This window comes from Pezoporus occidentalis, unplaced genomic scaffold (genome assembly GCF_034315485.1).
Source record: "Pezoporus occidentalis ecotype Australia unplaced genomic scaffold, CSIRO_AGI_Poc_V1 ctg45, whole genome shotgun sequence".
Classification (NCBI taxonomy): Eukaryota; Metazoa; Chordata; class Aves; order Psittaciformes; family Psittacidae; genus Pezoporus; species Pezoporus occidentalis.
In genome coordinates this window covers 7,801,272-7,826,522 of record NW_026915780.1, presented here as the reverse complement: position 1 = coordinate 7,826,522, position 25,251 = coordinate 7,801,272, and the positions used below count along the sequence as shown (strand labels likewise).

General features: G+C 41.1%; 1 protein-coding gene across 6 annotated transcripts in view; it reads right to left on the bottom strand.

Annotated features, from left to right (window-relative positions):
* Nucleotides 1–25,251, bottom strand: part of SHTN1 (shootin 1) — a 65,636-nt gene that overhangs the window by 22,201 nt on the left and 18,184 nt on the right. For all 6 annotated transcript variants that reach the window (XR_009967893.1, XM_062635350.1, XM_062635348.1 and 3 more), the window contains 7 exons: nt 22,134–22,228; nt 19,844–20,012; nt 17,229–17,326; nt 16,182–16,263; nt 14,687–14,781; nt 1,768–1,914; nt 342–495 (listed from right to left, as the gene is read on the bottom strand). Coding sequence is in view for 5 of the 6 variants with exons in the window: in XM_062635350.1 (XP_062491334.1) it covers nt 342–495; nt 1,768–1,914; nt 14,687–14,781; nt 16,182–16,263; nt 17,229–17,326; nt 19,844–20,012; nt 22,134–22,228 (840 nt within the window). In the remaining variant the exon portion in view is untranslated. The remainder of the gene's footprint in view (nt 1–341; nt 496–1,767; nt 1,915–14,686; nt 14,782–16,181; nt 16,264–17,228; nt 17,327–19,843; nt 20,013–22,133; nt 22,229–25,251) is intronic.

Below are 25,251 nucleotides of genomic sequence, written 5' to 3'. Positions count from 1 at the left end.
TTTACTTTTAAAACTAGGTAAGAGGATTTTGACTGAATATGAAGGATTGTGTCTTTCACACAGAAACCCATTCACATGTACAAATCCATCTGTAAGACTCAGGGCAACCTAACAACAGTATTTCTATAGCTTACAGGAGTTAGAATAACAGGGTTATTCTTTCATACACATTGTGGACATGACTGTTCCGTGGTTGAAGGCAGCTGCTGTACTTTGCCTTGTGAAGCACAGGTCTGGATCTCAGCTACACAAGCGCTTCTGGGGTCTCAAACAGGCATAATTCTATTTGACACCACTCATACCTCTGTACCTCTAAAATGAAAGTTATTAGATGATTTTACCTGAATGCTTTAGGTCTCTAGCTTTTTCTTCTGAGTGCTGACACTTGAGCTCTAGTTCCTTTTTATCTTCTTCCAAGAGTTCTAGTTGCTGCTTAAGACGACTGATTTCCTTATGCAGAGCTTGGTTCTCTAGCTGCTCTTCCAGTTCTTTGATCTGGAATTGGCAAACAATAGCATTCATTACAGTAAGAGGTACTTTTTGTCCTTTCTTTTGATAAATTAACCCATTAGGTATGGTTACTCCTGAAAACATGATTTTATACTATAGAAGTGAACTACAAGTCCCAGAAAGGGGCCAATTTTTGAACAAGAGCTGGACAGATTTTTCTAAGAGATGTCAACATTTTCTATCACAATCCCAACTTGGTTCATTTCTTCTTTAGAATACATCTTTAGCTCCAAAGTACTTAAGCTATAAGAATGTTCCCTTTTACTTTCTAGAGCTTTTATCACATAGTTAATTTCAGAATGTTTCTTCATTTGAAGCACGAGAACACTGACATTTTTGTTCTCATACTGACTGCTTCTGACAGGTTGGTTATTTAAACTCCCTTGTCTCAACTCATGCAGATGCCAGTGGGTGAATTACAGAACATCCAGTTTAAAGGCAGCATTCAGGTGCAGAGTATCAATCACTTCCCAACTCCCCAGATATATACATTTTCCTCTAGACTTCAAGTAGCCAAAGACGCAGAGGTTTTCAATGAACTGCCAATTATTCTTCCAAAACACTCATTCAGAAGCATGTGAGATTATACACAGTTTTAGTATTGCTCCATTGATGAAAGCACAGGAACTGTCTACCTATTCCCTGCATTACTGTTACCAGAGCTTTAAGAACAGGCCTCACAGCTAAGGGAAAACTTGTCTTCAGGCTTTTAAGTGAAGCAATGGTGATTTCTCCCAGTTAGAGATTGATTTAGTCCAGTTTCAAAGAACATACTTGTTTAGATCCTAGTTCTATAAATACCACTTTGCAGCATTCACCTAACATTTCCCTACTCCAGTATATCTGGCTCTTCCCCATGCATTTCTTTAGCAAGTGACCAGATTACTACAGTGAACTGCCTGCCTCTCATCTCTTTGTCTTCTTGGCTTACCCCCCCAAAATACCCTTTATATTACTCAATGTCCAAAATACTCTCCTAACATCTCTTCTCTTAATGGAACTTGACTTAATGCACTTCACTGGCATTCAGAGTAAAACACTTACTTAAACCAGAGCCTTCAGCCTGAAAAGCTTTCAGGTTTTGTACTCAGGTCTTACCAGTTACCCAGAGGAAAGGAATCACAATCTTCTCTGAAGTTTTGTTTTCAGATGGGAACTCTTATGGGTACAAGATCCCAAGTAATTCTGAACATAACAAATACATGACACTCCTGACATTCAGAAGGCTTTCAAAGACTTCTGCATGAGATGTTTTACCTTTTGTTGGTGTTGAAGCCTTTCTTCTTCTAACGTGTGGGTTAGCTTAGCATTGTCATCCAGAGCCTTCAAAAGCTGTTGGTCAGGCGCAGAATTCTGCAGAAGCAACTGGCTTTGCCTTTTCATCTTGTTTTGTTCGATAAACATCTGCCAAAACAAAACCCACCCCCAATAAAAGCAACAGTTATGCACATTCTATTGCTATCCTGGCAACTAGAAAGAAAATGAAGAAATTAACATCATGTTAATAGGGATAGTGAGGAAGAAGGTGGGAAGGAAGGGAAAAGGATGTTTGAGAGTAGAATTTACAAGAGCTAAGCTCGCACTGAAAGGAACTGGGTGTTTGTCAAGAGCCACCCAGTGCTACACCTTCATCACCCACATGTTGGCAGCATTCAGAATTTAAACATTATCTCTGGAAACAGGAACAATCTGATCCCTATTCTGGGAGCTCTAGAGAGATTGAAAGAACTCTAGGTGGAATTCACAGGCTACCTCCTCAAACACATCTGCAAGCCTTGCCATAAAGCCCATTTATTTGGGTTACCTGGGTATGGGAATGATGGAGAGTCTTTGGGAGATGAATTTCAGTCCATGTTTGTGTAATCAGTGTATTATGCACTGATTACAAGAAAAGACCTTTCAGGGCAATTTCAGCCTTTTAGTTCTGACCCTTGTGTTCTTTCCTCCTTCCCAGTTACACTTTTGATGTGAAGAATGGACACACTGGGGGGGGGGGGTGTCAAATAGTCAAAATTCCTAGTGAATTTATTCTGCATCTTGACATCTTCAGGTAGAGGGCTGTCACCACAGGCAATAAGGGCTTTCACTCCTGACAAACTCAGCTGTGCCTGTTCTTACAGCAGAAACAGGGACTGGGTCATGCTGAGGTTTCAGATGAGTGTGCACAAGTCAGCAAAGCAATACCGCTTTATGGCAAGAGAAAAAGGAACAGCCTGAGAATGCAGACACTCTCTCAGACTGTAAAAACACTGTTATATAGAACAGCAAACGCAAGAAGATACTGTAAGAATGGAGTATTACAAATTCAGGAGTTCAATGTGATCTCTCGAGGTTCCCATACTATTTATTCACAAACCAAAGTTACAGATAAACGTATGATTTCTTCCCATCCACTGCTACTGCAGCAGTATTTATCTTTTTATTTATTATTACCTTTTTACTTATTATATATGATTTATCTTTTTAATACAATTGGATTTTAAAGAAACATCAGCTGATGCAGATCTGTGGCAAGCATTCCACCCAGAGCTCTGCATGGGCACTTCAGCTGAGGCTTCTTAGCAAGCAACTCTCTCCAGTTGTCCATGCAGACCTAGAAGCTTGCTGACTGTGCTGAACTTTTAACTCACAAGGTAGCCTGCTCGACCCTGTTTGCCAAGCAGCATCAACTGATGCAGTCCTAATACTAATAAAACCTGCAATAAGCACTTCATTGGGCAACACTGTGCCACGGAGGTAGGCAATAAAGGACTGGAGTAGTCGATGAAGAGGAAACAATGAATACAGGCTCTAGTACTACACTTTGTTGTAAAACACAGACAAATACAGACCACAGTGGTACAGTGCAAATGTGCACTGTACACGAGACCCCTGTCCCAGAATTACTCCTGGGGAGATTCTGACTGGACACAAGAGGAAAATTTTATCAGTGAGCACAATCAGCCATTGGAATAATCTCCCGAAGGGCAGGGATGGATTCCCCACCAGTGGACACTTCCAAGATTCAGCTGGACAGGTTGTTGGGACATCCAGTCTAGTTCTGTTTGCCCAGAAAGGTTGGACCAGATGATCCTTGAGTCCCTTCCAACCCGGGATTTCACGATCCGATGAAATTCTGCCAGTCAACCCAATTGTACTTGCGTGACCTCACACTAGTAGTGCTGTGGCAAAAGCAAGTCAAAGGCATGAGAAGATCAGAATCAAAACTACCCACCCCAACCCGTAAAAGGTTTGTCTTTGTATTGCAAGTCATCTATTTAACATTTTATCTTCTTAAAACAAACAGCACCTTTGAAACATCATATTTTAGAAAGGTCCCTAAATCACTGCTAAAGAACTTAATGCTGTCTCAAAGCCTCCTGCTTTCAAGTCAGTCAAAAGTTATTTAACCCCAACAGAAACACCATCTCTCTAAAGCCATCTTTAGCAAACATCACAGTTTGCCTACTGTGAACTTCCAGAGCAAAGTGAAAACTTGGGATTCATATTTTTTTGGAATCTGACAACTAGTTTGAAGTGCTTTTTCTAGATTTTTGTTCCCTGCATTTCATCAGAACAGAGTTGTTGCAGCCTGAGAGGGCAGAAAGCTGCCAAAACAAGAAGAAATCAAATAGGGCAACTTGAGCAGACACGTCACCAAATGTAGAAAATCCATATTCACTTTGTTTCATGCTCTTCTGAAACAAAATGAACAGGATCATTTTGAAGACCTGGGTGAAAACGTTTTCATTCAGAAGTCTGCACATGAAGTGTTGCATTTTCTATTAGCTTCCTAAATTGCCTTCATGATATTGCAAATACATTCCTGCTTACAGAATATCCGAAAGTGTCTTTACCACCACAGAAAGATTTGATGCTTATAACTTAATGCTGCAACCAGACACATGGGAAACAATTTCTCATATGGAGCCCCATCCATTTCAGAAGTTATTTACACACATGTCCGTGAAGTACCAGCATATTCTAAATGGAAGGGACAAAACTAGACAAGATGGTCATGGCAGATATAGCAGAAAGCAAGCTGGTGATGAACTGATGGCAAGTTTTTGAGAGGTTGCTCTGAGTGTTTGACATGGGACAAAAGAGACCCTTAGGAGTTAATTCTAATTTAATAAATACAATTCCTGCTTCAGCAGGGCAGAAACCTGACTGCCTGCACAGCCCTGAATATTAATTAAAGTGACTGCTGAAAGGGCAAAACAGCTACTAACAGGATTATTTGGACTAGGTGGAATTTAACCAAGTGATGGATTAGTTCCGACTTTGCCACCTGCTAGACAATTATCTGCAGAGCATCCCGATCGATGCTGGAACTGTACACTGATGCTGGAGGAATCTACTGAAACCATGACTGCAACTAAAGAGAGATCACAAAGGACAGCAGTTTGCTTACACCTACCATTTTAACAATCTCCAAGCCGTGTGCAAACCAGCTATCCTTTCCCCCCTGAGTTTTCATAGAGAAGCTGCAAGGTGCACGAAATCTAGGACTTGGCCACTTTCTACTAAAGCTTGCACAAGAATTGGGGGTGAAATCCTGAAAATAACAGATGCTTTTCCCTTGACCTGAATGGAGCCACACCTCATTCTCAGACCCCTGGCTCCAACCATCACCCTACAGAGCGTTCACTGCAGCTGTTACTTCTCTACACCAGAGCTGAATAAGGAATTCTTCCTCATTAAAAAAGTTAGAAAGCAACTCTGTTAGTGTCAAGTCCCTGGGAACTCCAATCCTCATTCAAGTAACATTCAGGGTATAACTCCATGCTCTCCAACTAACTCTTCTCCCAGGAGCAAAATGAAGCTGTAGGAAATGCTTTAATATCTATGTGTTGCTACATTTACATCTATACTTCATTTGGGTACTCTATGTGGAGCAACTGGTTTTGTCTTAGCTAAAGCATGAAGGGAGAATAAGGTTTCAATACAGCAGCGCTGTTGTAATAATCAGTGGTTGCATACAGTAAAATAAGCATCAGCAGCAAACACTACCCACTATGAACAGAGTAACAAAAGGTATGTAGCAAGGCAGAGTCAAATGCTGGATGTCTGAAACAGAAAAGGGAAGATCAGTCAGCTGAGCAGTTGGCTCTGACTTCAGTCCTGGGCAGCACTTCTCCATCCCATCCACATCCTAGTAAGAAACCAGTAAGTCATCCTCATGAAGTGGTAACCACTCATTCACCGTGGTCACAGTCTACAGGAGCTGATGTCTTTTGAATCATGTGCATCCTGAAGCCTTGTGTTCAGATCTGAAGTAAGTCCTAAGAGAGGACTTGTCAAGGACATGGTCAAGGTACTTGTATTTTATGTCATGAGGGGGAGAGAATGATCTTCTCCAAATATAGCTTGACAGGGCACTACATGGCTCTGAATTTAGGAGGTACTCAGTTTAAAATATAACTCCAGGTGTGGATTTTAGTTACGTAGCTAATTAAGAATATATATCTCTCTCTCTATATATATAAATATATATAAACTCACACTTTGTAACAGCTTAACTGTACTCCATTACCAAAGACGCCTGGGCTTGTGAGGTTCACTGCTTATGATTACAGCAGGAAACACTGGCCAGTGGGTTTTTCTGACAGAAGAGTTGAGAAGCAGATATAACTTATTAAAACACATTAATAAACACGTCAATAGTTTGGACATTGACCTTGAAATGCTCCCTCTCTACTCAGGCTCAATCCTGCACATGAAGAAATTATATCAGCCTTGTATGAGTTATGAAATTTAGTGTTCATCGCAGGTGTCGGAAGCCCTACTCATGAAAAAAGCTACAGCAAATAAATAGGTCCTGCAGTTAGGGCACAATCCAGAAAACTTAAGTCAGCCCATGCTTAATTTTAAGAGCTTTTGGTGTTATTTCAATCTGAAAATTTTGGATCTGGTGCTTATATTTTTCCCTGCCTGGGACCTACTTCTATGGAAAATAACCACCAAATAATGGCAGACAGAAAGAGATTACCCAAACGGCTAATACCAAGGGCAAGGAGGGCACAGGACAAGATTCTCTTTAACAGAAAAATACCCTAGTGTGACACATGGAAACCCAGAGTGATGCATTTCTGGCAACGCGCTGTGACCTTCATAGACTTCCTCCTTCAGAGGAGCCAAAGACTAACCTAGCTGGATTGTCAAACTGTCATAGAAAACTGAGGAACATGATCACAACAAAGGACATATGCATAGCAATGGGGGCAGCCAAGAATCATTCCTCTAGATGACCCATAATACTTTAATGGTTAACAGCTTTATGTTAAGACCTGCATCAATTTTAGACTAACAAAGACACAACACACTTGTTTTAGTTACTTGGCTGACTGTCAGATAACTTCTGAAGGAACTATTAAGAGCTACAAGCTGTCACATTAATCTGTTTTATGGCTCAAAAGAAGAGGCCTAATTTACTCAGAATGTTGAAACTGGAGTAGATAAGTTAACCCTATTTGTTGTCCATCATTTGCTTCTCATCACACAGGTGCCTGGAGCAGGGATTCTGAGTGTGAGAAAACTGAATCCCCATCAGCATCATGACTTTCCTTCAAAACAAGGTATTATTTATTTTACCAGCCTGGTCTGTACTAAAGGGTTTGTCAAACTCATTCTTCACTTATGAGGCATAACTGCCCAAGGCCCAGAATAAAGGGGGAAAAACAATCCTTATTGTTACTCATTTCTTCATTTTCTGCAGTCGATGGCTTTCTTTTTGCCATGGTGCAAGTATGGATATCAGGTCTATAATGCTCAGTCTTACAGCATTTAGACACCATTCAATATTTTCAGAAATAGATCATATACCACATGAAAAAGGAGGAAACATCTTCACAGGTTTTTCCCCCCAGTAGATTAACTGCCTGAACTAAAAAGAGAAGGGGGCAGGGGGAGAGACAGAGACCAAAGAGATAGTTTCCTAGAGCATACATCTGTTACCATTTCACAAGCCTGTTCTTGGGAAAAAGCTCAATGAAACATATTAGTGTTACATCATGCTTCAAAAGTGGTAACATTCAAGCTCAGGAGAATTCAAGTACTAACCACTTATCATGTCTCTTTAATTATTATTTCCAGTTCAGTCAGCTGGACTGCAAATTAATTACCTTCAGATACCAGTTGCTGTCGAACTAGCCTTGATAATGCACAGAGCATCCGACTTGTAAGGGCAGAGTTGCTCCGTGAGTGCTGGTTTTGCAGTACACACTCACAGATGTAGCATGTTAATGCAAGAGACCTCACAAATGAACCCGAAAGGTCAAATGCATCTGAGGAAGCATTCTTTGGGAGCTCATGTCATCAAGATAACCAAATCCATTGCACGCAACCTCATGAGCAGCACAGACATCTGTTGAGAATGACAATAATTCTTCCTAAGTCTTATAAAATGATAGCCACCTTTTATCTTTCTGTAAAAGGAAGATTCAGTCCCAGATTGAGTAATGACAGCTGGACACTGACTTAGGTAAGAGGTGCAGGCATTTTGAGGCAAGCAAGTTAAATGGAAACATGTTGCTGTGTAATGATTCCTTAAGAGTATAGTGTGCTGGTTTAATGCATCTGTAAGTATTGAGAACTGGAGGGAAAACCAATGCACGTTATGATTCACTTTGTATTTTTTAATCCATCAGGATCACAGTTCCTCTGAACACAGCCTTCCAACCTCTCAAAGGTGAGGGTGGTGAGGCACTGGCACAGGTTGCCCAAAGAAGTGGTGAACGCTCCATCTCTGGCAGTGCTCAAGGCCAGGTCAGGCAGAGCCTTGGGCAACATGTTCTAGTGTGAGGTGTCCCTGCCCACTGCAGAGGGGTTTGAACTGGATGAGCTTAAGGTCCTTTCCAACCCAAGGCATTTTATGATTCTATGATAAACTAGAAACTATTTTACAGGTAACCATAAGCACTTGGGGAACCCTTTCCCCCTCCTCAGTTGTGCATTTTGGGAAACAGCCTGCTCTAGCCTCAAAAGTGAGAGGAACCCCAACAAAGTGCTCAGCAGTTTGACACTTCATTTCTGGTTTTCCCAGAGTCAGAGGACAGAAAACAATAGCTCAGTGCTAACTTTGAGAGTAGACTGCCTCTTCCCTGGGAGGTTTCCAAAGTAACTTTAGGTGCAGATTGTCTCGATGCTAGCACACATGACAGTAATGAATTGTTCACTTGTGCTGGTTTTGGTTGGGATAGAGTTGATTTTCTCCACAGTAGCTGCTATGGGGCTATGATTTGTGATAAAACAGTGTTGATAATGTTTTGTCACTGCAGAGCTGCATTTACACAGAGTCAAGGCCTTTTCTGCTCCTCACCCCACCAGCAAGCAGTGTGAGGGTGTATCAAGGAGTTGGTAGGGGACACAGCTGGGGCAGCTGATCCCATATGGGATATCCCATTTGATATGGCATCATGCTCAGCATGCAGACCTGGGGGAAAAGGAAAAGAGGGACAGCGGGAGTGATGGCATTTGTCCTCCCAAGTAACTAGTGTAGTGGTGGAGCCCTGCTTTCCTGGAGATGGCTGAACACTGTGCAATGGGAAGTGGTGAATGAATCCCTTGTTTTGCTCTGCTTGTGTGCATGGCTTTTGCTTTGCCTATTAAACTGTCTTCATCTCAACCTACGAGCTTTCTCACTGTTACCCTTCTGATTCTCTCCCCCAGCCCACCAGGGTGGAGTGAGTGAGTGGCTGTGTGGGGCTGAGTTGCCAGCTGGGGTTAAACCACAAGATCACTTTACAAAATATTGTTGCAAGGCAGGATGTATGGGACTTCTACATCACTAAGACTTTCAATTTACTTCTCCCTGTATTCCTCCCCTTTTGGCTTGCTTTGGCTGTGTGTATTGTATTTTGCTCATGTTTGTAGAAGAGCGCTTTTCAGGGCTAGCCTCTGTATTATTGCGATGGCCTTCAAGATACTCTCTGCCTTCCTTTGCTTTCTTACAAACTGCTCCACAAACAGCTGAGAGAGCTTAAAGTGTCTCTTAAAACATGACACTAGAATTCTGGTTAAGCTTGCCAAGATTCCTGTGTTAACAACCCTGTTTTATTCAGGTAGGTGCAGATTCTTCCATGCCCCCACCCTTTACACACTCTATTTATTTAGTTCTTTTATGCAGATTCCTGTACCTTTCACAATGGATTGTGACTCACTTCAAACCCTCTTTCTTTTTCCTTCCCCCTCTCCACACCACGGCTGACAATATTTACTCAGTTTCTTTAGAACCTCTAAAGAACGTGAATTCTAATGTTTGAAGTTGGACCATTTTTGATTAATTAAATATATATTATGGTGGTGCCAGCAGCATGACTATAATTACAGCTGTATTAGATTTTTTTTTAATCAAAAGCTCTGATTTTCAAGTGTTCTCTCACTCCTATATGCGCTTCTCCCCCTCTTCCTCCCTCCTTGTCATTCCTCTCCCCTCATCTGTGTTCGCCTCTGCACACACACTCACCCACCCATTACCTCTCACACCTGCACTCCCACTTGCTCATGTTTTGTGGCAAATCCTCCTTGCTTGTCAGAAGGGCAGGATGCAAAGGGCAGAATGTAAAGGGCATCCCTTTGACAAGCAGCCCGCAACAGCCGCTCACCTGCTCTCCTCCGATCACAGCCGCAATGCAACCCCAGGAGGGTAAAGCTAAAAGGTGAAGCCACGCTATGGAGAAAGTTTCTAATCTGAATACATGGGCCAACTCCCCCCCCTGAAGGCAAGATTCATGACCCTCCACAGGCAGCAAGTCTGTAATTCAGTGAGTTACAAGACTGAGAAGTCACAACCACTGAGATGTGCCATTCTGATGTCATGGTGCTGTGGTGACACCCACGTTACTTTGAGCCTATTTCCTTTCTTGAAGTGCTCCAAACAAGTAAAACACAAAGCACTGAACATCCAGTGCTGCTCTTTACTCAAAGCTATTCCTTCTCTCAACACTGCACAGCTTATCACAACCAACAACTCTGGCTTCTGCAAAATGCAAGCAAAAATCCAGCTGGATTTTTGTTTTGGTTTTTTTCCCCAAGAAACATTTTATAGGGACAGAGAAAACATGTGGCTGATGAAAGCAAGCACAAAATCCCTGCACATCCTTAGTGTAATCGAAACAGCTCCTGTAAGCACATCCTAGAAACCTCAGCTTTCAAAACACAGCTGCAACTGCGGCACGATCCATGTGAGAGGAGGCTCAGCCAGCCTCACCAGAGCATAAAGCTTTGCTGTTGTGGATGCAGCTGTGGGCCAGAGCCCGTCTCTCTCATGTCTCAGGTCACTTAAGGGACACCATCAGTATGAAACCAGGCCAAAGATAATAAATTTTTAGAGTAATTTGAAACGCTCTTCATTGCCCAAACACAAATGAGCAATGTCTTTGTTGTCTCAGGCTCCTCTATTTTAGAAAACTTCCCAAAATCTTTCTAAATAGTGTGATACCAAAGGAAGAAAGCAGATACACAAACAGAAGATTAACACAGGCCTGAAGTTGACTGTTGCAGTGACTCCTTTTTGGATAGGACAACTTCATGGAGTGAAAAGCCTCAACTGTGCTGTCAATCTGCAACAGGAACCCATATTTTTGGAAGAGACAGCAACTAAATAATGACAACAACCAACCAGTAAGTACTTGCTTGCAACTAATCAGCATTTCTTTGGCATTGTACTTAACAGCTTGGCTGTCACTTTTTTATTCAAATACAAAAAGCACTTTCAATATCTTCTTTCAAAACGTATAGGTGTCTGAATATTACATTTATGAATCTAAGCAGAAGCAACATTCTAGGCCCAGAGTATCAGATTATACTCTTCCATGATGTGAAAACCAGCTTCACTATGCATTTAGAAATCCCTCGTTTCTGAGAGATGCAAGGTCCTTACATACATTCTTCTGTTGTTAATGAACAGAAACACATAATTGTTCTGTACTTTAGAAGATAAAACAAAGCAGCAGGAGACTCAAGATAGATACTGTAATAATGAATAAATGAACATGCATAACACTTAGAGATTTGCTTTCTTAAAATAACAATTCTGCAGCCATTACAGACAACAAACACCACTAATAAAGCAATAATGCCTGCACAATCTCGTGAGGTTTAATACAATTCACGTTACAAAAATAGCTATCGTGAAAGGATAGGTAATGAACAAATCCAGGTTTCCTAAAATTTAAAAGTAGTTGCACAAAGGTTATCTTTCATAGCACAGACTGATAACAGTCTTGAAAAAATCCAAATCAATACTTCAAAAACATAGGCAATACTTTGGTTTACAATCATAGAATAGGGTGGGAAAGGACCTTAAGATCATCCAGTTCCAACCCCCCTGCCATGGGCAGGGACACCTCACACTAAATCATGTCACCCAAGGCTCTGTCCAACCTGGCCTTGAACACTGCCAGAGATGGAGCATTCACAACCTGTCTGGGCAACCCATTCCAGTGCCTCACCACCCTCACAGTAAAGAATTTCATCCTTATATCCGCTCTAAACTTCCCCTGTTTCAGTTTGAACCCGTTACCCCTTGTCCTATCACTACAGTCCCTAATGAAGAGTCCATCCCCAGCATCCCTATAGGCCCCCCTTCAGATACTGGAAGGCTGCTATGAGGTCTCCACGCAGCCTTCTCTTCTCCAGACTGAACAGCCCCAACTTCCTCAGCCTGTCTTCATACGGGAGGTGCTCCAATCCCCTGATCATCCTCGTGGCCTCCTCTGGACTTGTTCCAACATGTGCTTTTTATGTTGAGGACACCAGAACTGCACACAATACTCCAGGTGAGGTCTCACGAGAGCAGAGTAGAGGGGCAGGATCACCTCCTTCGACCTGCTGGTCACGCTCCTCTTACGTGATACGGCTGGCTTTCTGGGCTGCAAGCACACACTGCAGGCTTATGTTCATTTTCTCATCGACCAACACCCCAAGTCCTTCTCCACAGGGCTGCCCTGAATCTCTTCTCTAATCTCTTCTTACAATCTTTTGGTTAATAAAAGCCTCTGTCTTTTATAAATTTGACTGGGATTTGAAGCTCTCATTTTATTTCTGAAAAATCACAGTAAGCCTTTGACCAAATGGTAAATGGCCCAATGGTACTAAACATGTCCCTTGAAGGAGAAGAGAAGGCTGTGTGGAGACCTCATAGCAGCCTTCCAGTATCTGAAGGGGGCCTACAAGGATGCTGGGGATGGACTCTTCATGAGGGTCTGTAGTGATAGGACAAGGGGTAATGGGTTCAAACTGAAACAGGGGAAGTTTAGATTGGGTATAAGGAAGAAGTTCTTTACTATGAGGGTGGTGAGGCACTGGAATGGGTTGCCCAGGGAAGTTGAGAATGCTCCATCCCTGGCGGTGTTCAAGGCCAGGCTGGACAGAGCCTTGGGTGGCATGGTTTAGTGTGAGGTGTCCCTGCCCATGGCAGGGGGGGCTGGAACTTGATGATCATAAGGTCCTTTCCAACCCTAACTTTTCTATGATTCTATAAAGTCACATTAAATTCAAATTTACTTAAACTACAAGGTGACTCATCAAATGTTTGAAGCTTCAGTAGTGGACCTGATGAACAGTAGTCCGTCTAAAGCTAGGCTATATCACATACCTGTGTGACACAGAACGTGTCAAAGCTTTATACAGTTGAATTTGCAAATACCTGTCCCCTTCAGGATGAACACCCAGCCCTGTTACACAAATATGAATCTTCCTGTTAATAGAAATTGATCTGTACCCAGAAGTTACCAGGTTTCTGCCAAGTAAGCTCCTTGAACCAGTTTCCCAAGGGGTCAACAGCGTGACCTTGCAAAGGAGAGAACAGGAAAGAGAACCAGTCCCCTCGGTCATGATGCTGTGAAGTCCTCCAACCTCTACACACAGCACAGAGACAGAGGGCAAATGCAAAGAACATCTGTCAGCTTCCTCACCCTTAGCTTCCAGATTTTCAAATGTACTTCCAGTTTATCTCAAACTTTGTTTTGTTACTATATGATTCTGTTCGTATCCAAAATACTCAAATACCCACAAACAGAACACAGAAAACCTCTTCACTGTTTTCTATGCAGGTTCAAAATGTATATATGCCCTTGTTTACAATCAGTGACTCAATGCAGTTAGCTGTGCAGGAATTATCAAACATATTTTTAAGGGGTTTTTGAGAGAGAAACAGCAGCAGCAAAAACAAAAAGCAAAAGAGCTCTACTCAAAGCTGACCTCCTGAAGGCTAAATACCTGCTCGCTGGCAACACAGCTTCAAAATGTAAAATCCACTTCATATCAGATGTTTATTTACAATATCCCAGTACTGATGACTCATGTCATTTTGCTATATAACGGCTTTAAACCTGAGCAACCTGAAAAATGATTACTTGGGAAACCCAACTTTTATTAAAGAAAATATCAAGGCATGGTTTGGGATAGAAAAGCTTGAAAATATAATCCAAGTGCAGAGCTCTCAATATCCAGAGTGCAAACAGAAAAAGCACGAGGAAAAGAATAAAACACCCACACACACACATCCCATTCTACCCCAAAAAGAACCCCAAACAAACCTCATGATTTTATGGGGCTTCAGTCTATTAAACAGATTGAAAGAGTTTGTTGTGTTTTGTAAGGCAAACATTGCCAGTTTCAAGCCAGCAGAGCAACCACCAGCCATTCCATAATGCTCCCCAGTAACTTCATATTCCTCATTGGGAGTTTATACCTTTTCTAGACTATGGAAACAATTTTTGTTCAGCTTGAATGGTGCCTGCAATAGGTCATTTGAAAGGCCTATGTTAAATAGTAGCCAAACTTGCACAGGCCTAAACTAATACTGTATTTTGCAGCTCTTTTTTTTGTGAATTCACATATTTTTCAGGAAAAACACAGCACTTCAAATATCACTACAAAGGCAGCTGATCCTTCCCAGATCAAACAACTACATACAACACACTGAAATGTCATGGCTAACTAAGCCTGTTACAAATTCACTTTAAAAGGGGAAAGAGGTAAGGCTGCAGGGACAATTCTGAAATGCTTTATAAATGCTGTTTAAACAATAAACCCATTTTACAGATGAAGTACAGATGTTAATTAAGTAGTATGTGGCCACTCAAAGACATCTTTTGTATGAGATCTAGGAACTGAAATCAAGTCACCTAGACTGGTAAGTTTTTGCCCGGTTGTCTTAATTTCACAAGATCTCTTTTTCTTGACCACTCACCTCTTGTGCAAATGACTCTGCTTTCTTCCGCAGGTTCTTTTCCAGTTCAAAGTTTACATGGAGCTCTTCATATTCCTCTACTGCCAGCACAGACACTGTTTCACAAGAATAAAATGAGATCGGAAGTAGAATGGATCAAAAGAAGAAAGTACTGCTTGATTTACCCAGATAACCTGTTATTCCCTAGTAGCATGAATTCTTGAATGAAGGTGTAACCTAGTTTTACATTTCCATATATAGTCCATTTTGCAATATCTATCCTGTTTGCTGTAAACCTCACTACATATATATGCACAATTACTATTCTTCTGAACACAGTAATACTCCTCCCACCCAGACTCCAAATCTCCAGTAACAGGCATCATGTAGCACAGATCACATTTTGCCTCTTTGGCTCTAAGTGACCAAAGTATCAAGAGAGCCTTGCTGAATCAAAGATTGCTGTTATTTTGGAGGCACTTGTATTTGCCCACCTGGTTTCAGTGAGACTAGACGTGTCCCTTCACAGAGGTTTAAAGACACCTCAAGAAGAAAACAGTGCAATTTTGTGTTGCCTGTATTTAATCTGTGTTCACAAAAGCCATGCTCATACTGGTGGCTAAAGCTAACCATGGGGCATGCCTTGGTGTTTTAAGGGTATTCAAGTACTACCAGTCATAGGCTTAAGCAATGCAAACACATGGAAGAGTAAGAAATGAATACAGGATGGAAGCTTACAGCATATGCCCTCCTGTATCTTGGCCAGATCCATTGTCTTCCACTTCAGGAAAACGTGAAACAGCCAAGGAGACTTTTAAACAAACAGTTTTTAAGTTTATAAGGCTAAATAAGAATCAAGAGAAAAGGGCACAGTAATCCAAGGCACTAAAGTCTTTCTCATCTCTGAACTTCTTTTGGGTCAACTATTTCTCATCTGGAAGCACTAACATTCATTATGAAAAAGCTTTCCTTTTCTGAGCTTTTAGACTTGCCCTGCCTTGGTTTTCTCTCATCTCTTTCCAGGAAAGGAAAGTCCCCACTTTCCTTTTGTAACTTGGAAATCCTACTTATCTCATTCCTAGCACTCTTGCCTTTTTCTCATCATCCTCTGAACATACAAGAAGTTGCTCTCAATTCTTCAGATATTCAGCTGTTTCCCAACTAAACAGAAAGGCTGACGTAATGATTCAGGAAAACAGGAAATGGAAGATTCAAACTCCATCTCTGTGAAGGACTGCCTTAGCTTGCCACTTACACCACAGGGCAAAGTATTTTTCTATTCACACATACAACCAGCTATTTACACTGTCACATTTTCGTGCAGTAGAGACAGCCCAGAATAATCCATGTGTTTATGCAGTCCATGTGTTTATGTAGTGCCTGTTCCAATGAGGCCAAGTGTCAGATCTGGACCATAGTCACTGTTGTGTAACCTACTCTTTGCTACAACATAAAAGCTCTGAAGCTTTTGCAAAGGATGTAGCAAACTGTTAAAGAACTTGCCGAGACCACACACCTCTGTTACATTTCTCCAACAGTTTTTGCTGCTTATTAACTTCTGATGTCAAAGCAGCCTTTTCGTCTTTCACTCTATTTACCTAGAAAAGTATAAAGAACAAAAAAGGGTATTTTAGTTAGTGGCATAAGGCATATGGCACATACATAGTACAAGCAGTATTTTTCTTGATGTAATTCTGTTTCTTAGATTTGGCTTGTTGTTAGGGTTTCCAGTGGGATGGAAAGCATTTTTACCCCAACCCACAGACCTCACAATAGATGTCATAAAAGGGTTATGAATTAATCCTCCTATGGCCCATTCATACGGCACATACCACTCACAGCTGCAAATACAACATCTTTGGAACCTTTCAGGATCAAGCACCATAGCACCTGGTTGAAAAGTTACTAGCTTGTCCTTGACTGTTTGTGTTTTAATATAGTCAGGCTGCTGTTTTGGATTTTTTCCTGTGCTCTGTTCATTGTCCAAGAGCCATCAGCTGTGTCTTTCTGAATGCAAGTGCTGCATAGACAGGAAGAAGCACTAAGCCCTGATTTGCATCAGTACATGGCTTATCCAGTTTTCAAGCAGGAATGAAACTCTGCTGGCTCAAAAAGCTAATTTGCTGGTCTAATTACCATGACAGGGCACTGCCGATGGCTAAACTCAAGGATATGCTCAATGAAGTAGCACCAATGATTAAACTGGACATCCTCCAGAAGTATTTCTTGCACATCTACAGGTTTAACAAAATCAGAAAAAGAAAAAAAAAACCTGCAGGCTGCATGGGAGAGGGGCTGTCAGGAAAAGGAGATGAGAGTTACAATATGGGTGTTAGAACAGATGAGAAGTCACGAGCCAGCAACTGCAGCAGAGTGGACTCTTGACATAGAAAGCCCCTCCTAGGTGTATGCCTTAAGTGGTCCATCATATGGGAAGGCGGGCAGGACTTGCGATTAGATAGTATTCAATTAACTTCACAACTGAGTGTTTTTAGCAAAATTAGATACAAAAAGTACTGACTACACGCTAACGTGATCTCGCCTTCCATGGTACAATACATACTTCTTCAATTACTTCTACAAGTTTGCACCTCAGGTTTTCCAGTTCAATGGCCAAGGTCTTCTTTTCCTCATGAACAGATACGATTTGATCTCGCAGCTCTACAGTTTAGGGAAGGAAATGAAAGATATATCTTACTCTTAGAAGAAAACAACAAAGGAGATGTCATAGCAATGCAAGTAGAATTAACTATGAAACACCCTAACTGCATACAAAGCATCAGCTGTATTCAAGGCATGTCCTCAATAATTTAGGAACTTTGCATAAGTGTCAAGTAACAGACCTATAACTGGGCTCCAGTTTCAGATTTATGCTATTGAGGCAAGCTGCCCTGTTCAGTATTGCTGTCTTTATTTGCATTCTGAATGATTTATTTCCTGCTACAACAGGGCCAATCCTGCAATCCTGCCACCACAGAGTGCCCTCAGCCCTACTCAGGAGACTGGCACATCTCAGAGACTCTGGTACAGAGGTAGCAGAAAGCAATTTTTAATAGGCATCCTTTAAAACAAATTAATGCACTTCAGTTCTTTTTGGATCATGAGTTCTTGTCACAAGGGAAATAAACAAAACAACAGGCAGTTAATACTTGGGAGGTTTTCACTGAAGAAATTGTCCTGAACAGCTGCCAATTCATAGTCTTTGCAACATTCTGTGAGCAGAGGCAGAATAGAACCTTTACTGATGAAGAGCTAATGCTTGTAATTTTCCCCTCAGAATTTTTTGCTCCTTAATTATCAAAATATGAAATAAATTAAATTCACAATGGAATAAAACATTTGATTATAATCACTTCTTAACAGGAGATCAGTTTGCATACATAATACATCAAGGTTTAGGTTAACATAAAATCACCACAAAAACATAAATGTATTGATATATAGTAGCTTCCAGTAAGTGCTCTGATTCCCCACCTGCTTCCAGGATTTCATAGCACTGCTGTTCATTGAGCAGCAGCCATGAGTTGAGACAATCGTTGCTAATCAATTGCAGATGATGATGACCTACTGGATGTCACTCTGTTTGGTCTCGCATCTTGAAAAGGATTCAACCCCAGCCCCCTTCTCCCAATTCAGGAGCTTCAGACTTATTTTCCTCCAGATTACAGGGGTATACACTTTAAATAGAAAGACCTGTTTTCCCAGAAGATTCTTAAACCAAATTGTCTGGTCTATGGATTTGTGCTTTCCAGTGAAATTAACAGGGGGAAAAAGTCTCACTGACATTTATAGTAACTGGATTAAGTCAGGTCTTACAATACACATATCAACCTCATTATCTAGAAAAAGAAGCATATCCATACAGCATGAAGAGCCTCAGACTGCACCACCTTATTTGTATATCCTTAAAGAAAAGTGGTGGGAGGGAAGGAATCATTCCAGGAAACATGCAGTATTTTGTTGAATGCTGAGAAGGCTAAAAGACTTCCAAGATCCCCAACATGTCACATTCTGCTCTTTGATGAATTCTTCATCAAGACAGAGAGCATGTGCATCAGAGCCTTTCTCAAATATTTTTCCAGTTTGACCCTGCTACCCTCCTAACCATGCTCTCCTCTGATCTGCAGCCAGAGTCTCTGCTCTCTTTAAATGTATTCTTGACATCCTTCTCCAATAAAAGACAGGAGGAACTCCAGTCTTATTTCAGACTCAGATGGGTTGTACGGTGTGGATCACACCCTTCTCAGCCTCTTTTCCTTCATCTACAGGATGGAAATACGCTTAATATACAAGTGTACTATGACATCTTATTTCTTAGGTGGGATTTCTTTAAAGCATTTTTACAACATTCCTTTTTTTCCCTCAATGATACTTTGTACCACTTCACTGAGGCTGCTGCATTCAAACAGAAAACAATTAACAAGGTCAGGCTGAAAGTTCAAGAACACTGTTAGACATCATTTGCTATTGTCACTTACTAGCAGAAAGAAGTGAAAGTAAAAATTAACCATTTGTCACCAAACGTGGACATTCCCCTTTTTTGGATACTGTGATGTAGTAACACACAGAATCGTGTTAGATTCATTACAGAGTTAGATGAAAAAGGCAGATTTGGGGTTATAGAAATATGATTTGCCTTTCAAAAAAGAACCAGAAATTTCTTTATAAAGCACAGATTTTTCTTATCAATGTATTTCCATGTACACCCAGTACAAAGCTCCTTTTTAAGCTGCTTGTTTTGTAACAGCTCTAGAATATGCAGTTCCTGCATATGAAAGTACATAATGGAAACAGAAGTGGAGACTCCTACATTATAAGCTTTGCAATAGTGACATTGCAGCTGAAGCAATACCAAGGTGACCTTGTCCTTCTGCTGAACATTTACTTTGTTAAGGATCTGAGGAAATATTTCTTTTACCAACTCTGTAACACTGAACTCAGCTGTAATCTCATTTTCCTATTGTATTGTAACCTACTTTTCAGGCTGTATACCCACTACATACAGTATACAGTATCACTACAAGCCTACCACGCTCTTACAGTCCCCTGGAAATCCTTTGATGGCCACTCTCAGCAGCACGAATCAAAGCCAGAAGGATCTCTGGTCCAAGCCAATACTGCCATTCTTTAGGCAACTTTTGCCTTGTGTGGTGGCATGGGCTCAGCAACAACACTCACCTTTTATTTGCTGCTGACAGTGCACAGAATTGCATGATCCAGAGTTAGCTTCTGTATCTGTGGATGAATCATCCTCATCAATGTTAATCTCTTCAGTGATAATATCTGGGCCCAGTTTTGCCATATAAAGCATACTAATTCTTTTCAAGGTCTTATTTTCTTTGTTCAGCTGGAAGTTGAGAAGCACAAACAGTAAGAAGCTAGTTAGGCTGTCTTTAAGCTGCTGTGCAAGGAAAAAAAGTCAGCTTTATTTTTTCTCCTCTGTCATTAAAAAAAAAAAAATCTATCAAAAACACAACAAAATAACGGTAGATTAAATGCTTCATTCAAAATTAAAATTGTCTGAAGATGGAAAGCTTGTTCACTTTCTTCTCTGAGAAGGCTTGAATTCAACAGGATGCTTCATCCATGCCCTTCTTTTCTCTCTGGTACTTCTGATTAAGTAAATAACTTCTGCAGATTCAAAACAAATCAAATCAACTATCAAGCTTACTTACTGCTATACATTTTTTGTGATAGCTGCTTCAGCTCCAGCATGTACCAGCACCACAGGAGCCCCAGCTGAATGGCCACAAGAAGGGCTTGTGCTCCTGAAAGCTTGTCTGGTTTTGCCACCTATAGCAATTGGTCAAATAAAAACTCTGACCTCCTCCTATGCCTTTATTTTGCTCATAGACTACAAACACCACAACTACCATTAATTCCAGTCATAATAGAATTACCTCAAAATTCTTCTGAATTATTTTCAATTCTCAGGAATTATTACTGTAGAGTCAACATATGCAAGATGCCACATCATAATCCAATTCTTTATGGGTCAAAGCACAAGTCAGAAACCATACTGGGCTGGATGCTTCAACACATGGATGATACAGAAGAGGCTCTTAAGACATCTCCATCTTGGTTAAGGTGCCAGAAAGAACTGAACAAGAGGGATTGCTGCAAATGTTTCACTCTCTCAATTTCTTTCACTGTCCTGCAAACAGACACCCCATGCCAGCAGCTCTTGACAAGTTCTGCACAGTCTCAGGGGTGCTGAGGCATACATTGGGGTGACTGCCCACCCACCACCCAAGCAATCCCTGTATTCAGGTCTAAGAATGAGACTCAATTTTCTGCTAATGGCATACAACATGTCAAAGTCAATATGCACCTTAGAAGCTCAATATTTACCTTCAAATCAAACACACTGTAGTTAGCCTGACACTGCTACCTTTGATCCCCCCTGTTCCTCAGCCCCCCAACTACAAGAGCTTTCCTTGAGAACTTCTTCAGCTCATTCCCAATGCATGAAACTGAGGAAATGGGAAGAGTGATGTGAGGAACGTTACATGGTTTAGTCAGCTCACAGCAACAAACACATGAGCTTTGGCAAAGCAGCCCCATAGAGTAAACCTAGTCTTTGAGCTGCCCCATATGTGCATTACAGGAAAAGTGCAGAGAAGAACAAAAGTTGCATAAATATGTTCATTTTCTTACTTATATGCTGATTGTCTATCTTATGAATTCTAATATAGTGTCATTATGCAAACAATTAAGTAAATACCTCCACAAAGTACATTGCTAATGCATCTAAATTAAAGTGATTTCTTGCTGGTGTGATTTTTACCATTTCTAAAGACGTACTTTGGGCAGGGGATGGGGAGGGGGGGGGAAAGAAGGGAAAAAAAAAAAAGCAGTCAGCATTGCTAATGAAATTTGGTTCAAAATTGCTGTAATCCATTTTCTGATGAAGTGGCTCAGACGCATTTTACACAACCAAAAATATATAAGAGAGATAAAAACATTCTTTAATAATAATGCACTTCTGATGAGACGGAATATAGAAAATTACACACTTGCTAAATTCATCAGACTAGACGCAATCAACAGAGCAGTGGAGGTCACCTTTCCCCTGCCCTCGCTTTGCTTTCACAAACAATCACCTGAAATGTAATGCAGTGGTTGACTTTTTCCATTTGATTTAGACATTGAAATGCTCATTATGGTTTTATATCTCACACAGGACAGTTCTAAAACTTGCTTTCCATTTAACCTAAATGCATATAAAAACTAGATATCAAGATGCTGGTCCCTGACTTATTGTTCCAAAATAGAAAGCAAATGAAAACAGGTATGTTTTGGTTTGTGTAAAGGTAGGAATTGGATTTTACATCTCACTTATGGGTTTTGCCACTTCAAAACCATCTCAGAGATCTGAAAGATTATACAAAAATATATATGGCACATGTATACAATCTCAAGTTAGTAAAGAAATGAGATGAAACAGAATCACCATAATTCTTCTCACCTTAGAAGCCAAAGCCTCAGCACTTTCACGGCACGTCTTCTCAATTTCAAGATGGTTCTGAATACAGTTTACTTCCTCAATAACCATGTGAGAAACTAGGGGAAGAGTTTAGGAATTAGTCGGAATTTTCCAGCCTTTGACACATGCATCCCATGATCAGAAATACTCCATCATTTTCTGTTAACTTTCTATGTAAGAATTGCAAATACAGGGAAGTACATACTTAGATAATCTCCATGGATGGGAACAATTTTGAACACTGAATATATGGTTCATTGCTTTAAGGAATTATTTCTAGCCATGTCTGCAGCACTAGGGGTGGAACTGGAGAACTGAGCATAAACTTACGGAAGTAGAAGGGCAGCAGGAGCCTCCTTGACCATTGTCATTCATGACCATTATTAACACTTGAGGACTCAGAGTGAGATCATTAGGACTGTCCCTGAGGATTGCCACTATAACTCTCTTCAAAGTTTGGTATGGTTGTCAAAGAAGACCAGAACAGCAAGATGAACTCAGGTGTGTTACAGAGATTACTCCCACCTTCTAGTCTTTGGGTTTATACAGTGTTTATGTATCATCACACTTCCTAAACACACTGTAGCAGAAGAGCTGCAGGACGGACACCACATAGCACAGGCCTGCGGAAAGTTTACTAGGAAATGGAGAAAGACTGCAGCCTCGATATTCACAGAGCCTCCTATAGGGTGTGCTCCAACGGTTAAATCATTACCACAGCACAATTCCTTCATCTCTGCCTTCTGCCCCATCAGCTTCGAACCTACCTGCAGCAGCTGAGACAGACCCTAAAGGATGCAATCCCAATGGAAACTCAACACTGCTTACACTGCCTGACTGCTGACAACTTCATCTGGACAACCCAAGTTCTATATTACCATATGGCTGTACTGTCTGAACTGTTTCTTATTTGAAGCCTCTCTGTGCTTGAGCATGCCCTAAAATCAGCACTGCACCTGAAATACACAGCTGTGGTATCACAGTATGGTAGAGATTGGAAGGGACCTCGAAAGATCATCTAGTCCAATCCCCCTGCCGGAGCAGGAACACGTAGATAATGTTACACAGGAATGTGTCCAGGCGGGTTTTGAATGTCTCCAGGGAAGGCGACTCCACAACCTCCCTGGGCAGCCTGTTCCAGTGTTCCGTCACCCAACCAACTGTGGTACTACATTTGATACACAGATGGAAGAGCAAGAGAGCACATCTGTCCTTTGCACTTACAGGATCCCTATTACTGCAGTGGGTACCCACCACTATGTCGAAGATACACAATATTATTAAAAGTGATCAAAAAGTTCTGAAACAGATCTGATTTTGTAACATAGCATACCAGTGAGAGTTAACAGGAAATGTAAAAGCACAGATAGGTTTTGGCTTGCAGTTCCCCTCAACTTCCAGCAGTACACAGGTACTTTACTAGTGAAAAGTCTTCTAAGTGACAAGCTTCAGGTTGCACAGGGAAATTAGAGCAAAACAGAAAACCCAACAGTAGTTCTCACTTCCCAGGCTAGCACCTCACTCATTGATGCAACTCCTTCGTTGTTCCTGGCACCCTGATCCATGCTAAGCCCAGCCAGGTCCCTAATTCTGCAAGTTATTTCATGGTGCAGATTCCTTCTCAGCCCGGTGTATTTTGATGTTCAGAAAAGACTATTTGCAGCTGAACAATACTTTGGAGCAGGAACAAGGCTGGAAGAATGTAGGGTAAATATGGAAGACTTTTCCTATCATCTTTCATTTTCAGGAAGATAAGCTTTAAAACCTAGTGAATTCATACCACTGGGTAGAATATCCCCCCTGCCCTCTTCCAAGACTTCTGCCTAAACACTGAAGAGAGATACTCAAGTCCTCTGATATCCAGACCTCATCTAAATGACTACAAAACACAACTTCAAGAAGAAAAAAGCAGGCTGTTAACAAGGGTTATTTATGCAGCTTTACAGATACTTAGCCAATATTAACTAACATTTTTGTTAGCAACATGGGAAACCAGCAATATATTGGCGTTTGCTATTAAATCAGTAGCTGCATGCAAGAAGTAAGTTCTACAAAATAAAAGCAGTCAAAATAAAGCAGGGCAGAGTCCTGGGAAACCTTGGTCCCAACAATACATTCACATGAGGTCTTCTAACAGCAGAGCAACCACAACTCTTCGGTTGTGTTCTTATTTCCACCTTTTCTCATGCTGCAGAAAATACCTGTTCCAAGCACACAGTACCAGCTGCTACATTAAACTGAATTAAGGAAGAGCTTCAGGTTAGCATGTGTCCATACCTCTTTTGGGTTTATTGTACCTATCTCTGGGAATTTGGAGCAACGAAATGCTTCAAGCAGGATGAGGAAGCAATGGAGATACGGAGCTGTTCCCATTTTACAGACAGGAATCTAATGGCCTCAAGCAAAGCTAAAGTTAGGAAACCAGGATTGGGCTCACATGGCAGAACTAGGGATTACTCTTGCTTCATTTAAACTTAATTAACCTGCAATTATGATTAGCTCGGGGGGGGGGGGGGGGGAACTTTCCAAATTAAATACAAAAAAATATATTATTTCCTAAGTCTGTCCAAAGTTCTTATTATGTCAATATTAATATTCATAAAGCAGCACTAAGTGGCCTGAAACATCTCTAACCTTGACAGTTTTTTTCAGGGGTAATAATACTGCGCAGCAAATGCAGGCCAACCAAAAACCACTTAACTAATTAGTAGTTGCAGTCACCGAGAAAACATGAATCAACACTGTTATTACAAGTGGCACATTTGAGTGGCATCTAATTATGACTTGATGAGCACGATACTTGCATTATCAACATTACTACTGCATCCCATCAGGGACTAAAAGCCGCTGATGGCATTGACTGCGAGAAACTCCCACTCAATGGTACTGCAGCACCCAACAATCTCCTTGGCAGGGGCACCCTCACTAAATGACATGTTAAGCGTAATTACTGGTAGACATTGTAAATAAACAGGATTGGAAGTGAAAATTGTACCAAGTGCATAAGACACAATCTGACACATTGGAAGTGGCAGCCTTAATTGAGAGTTTCTTTGACTGCTCAAGATCATTTCAACTGCATTTCTCGGAGGACAGTGAT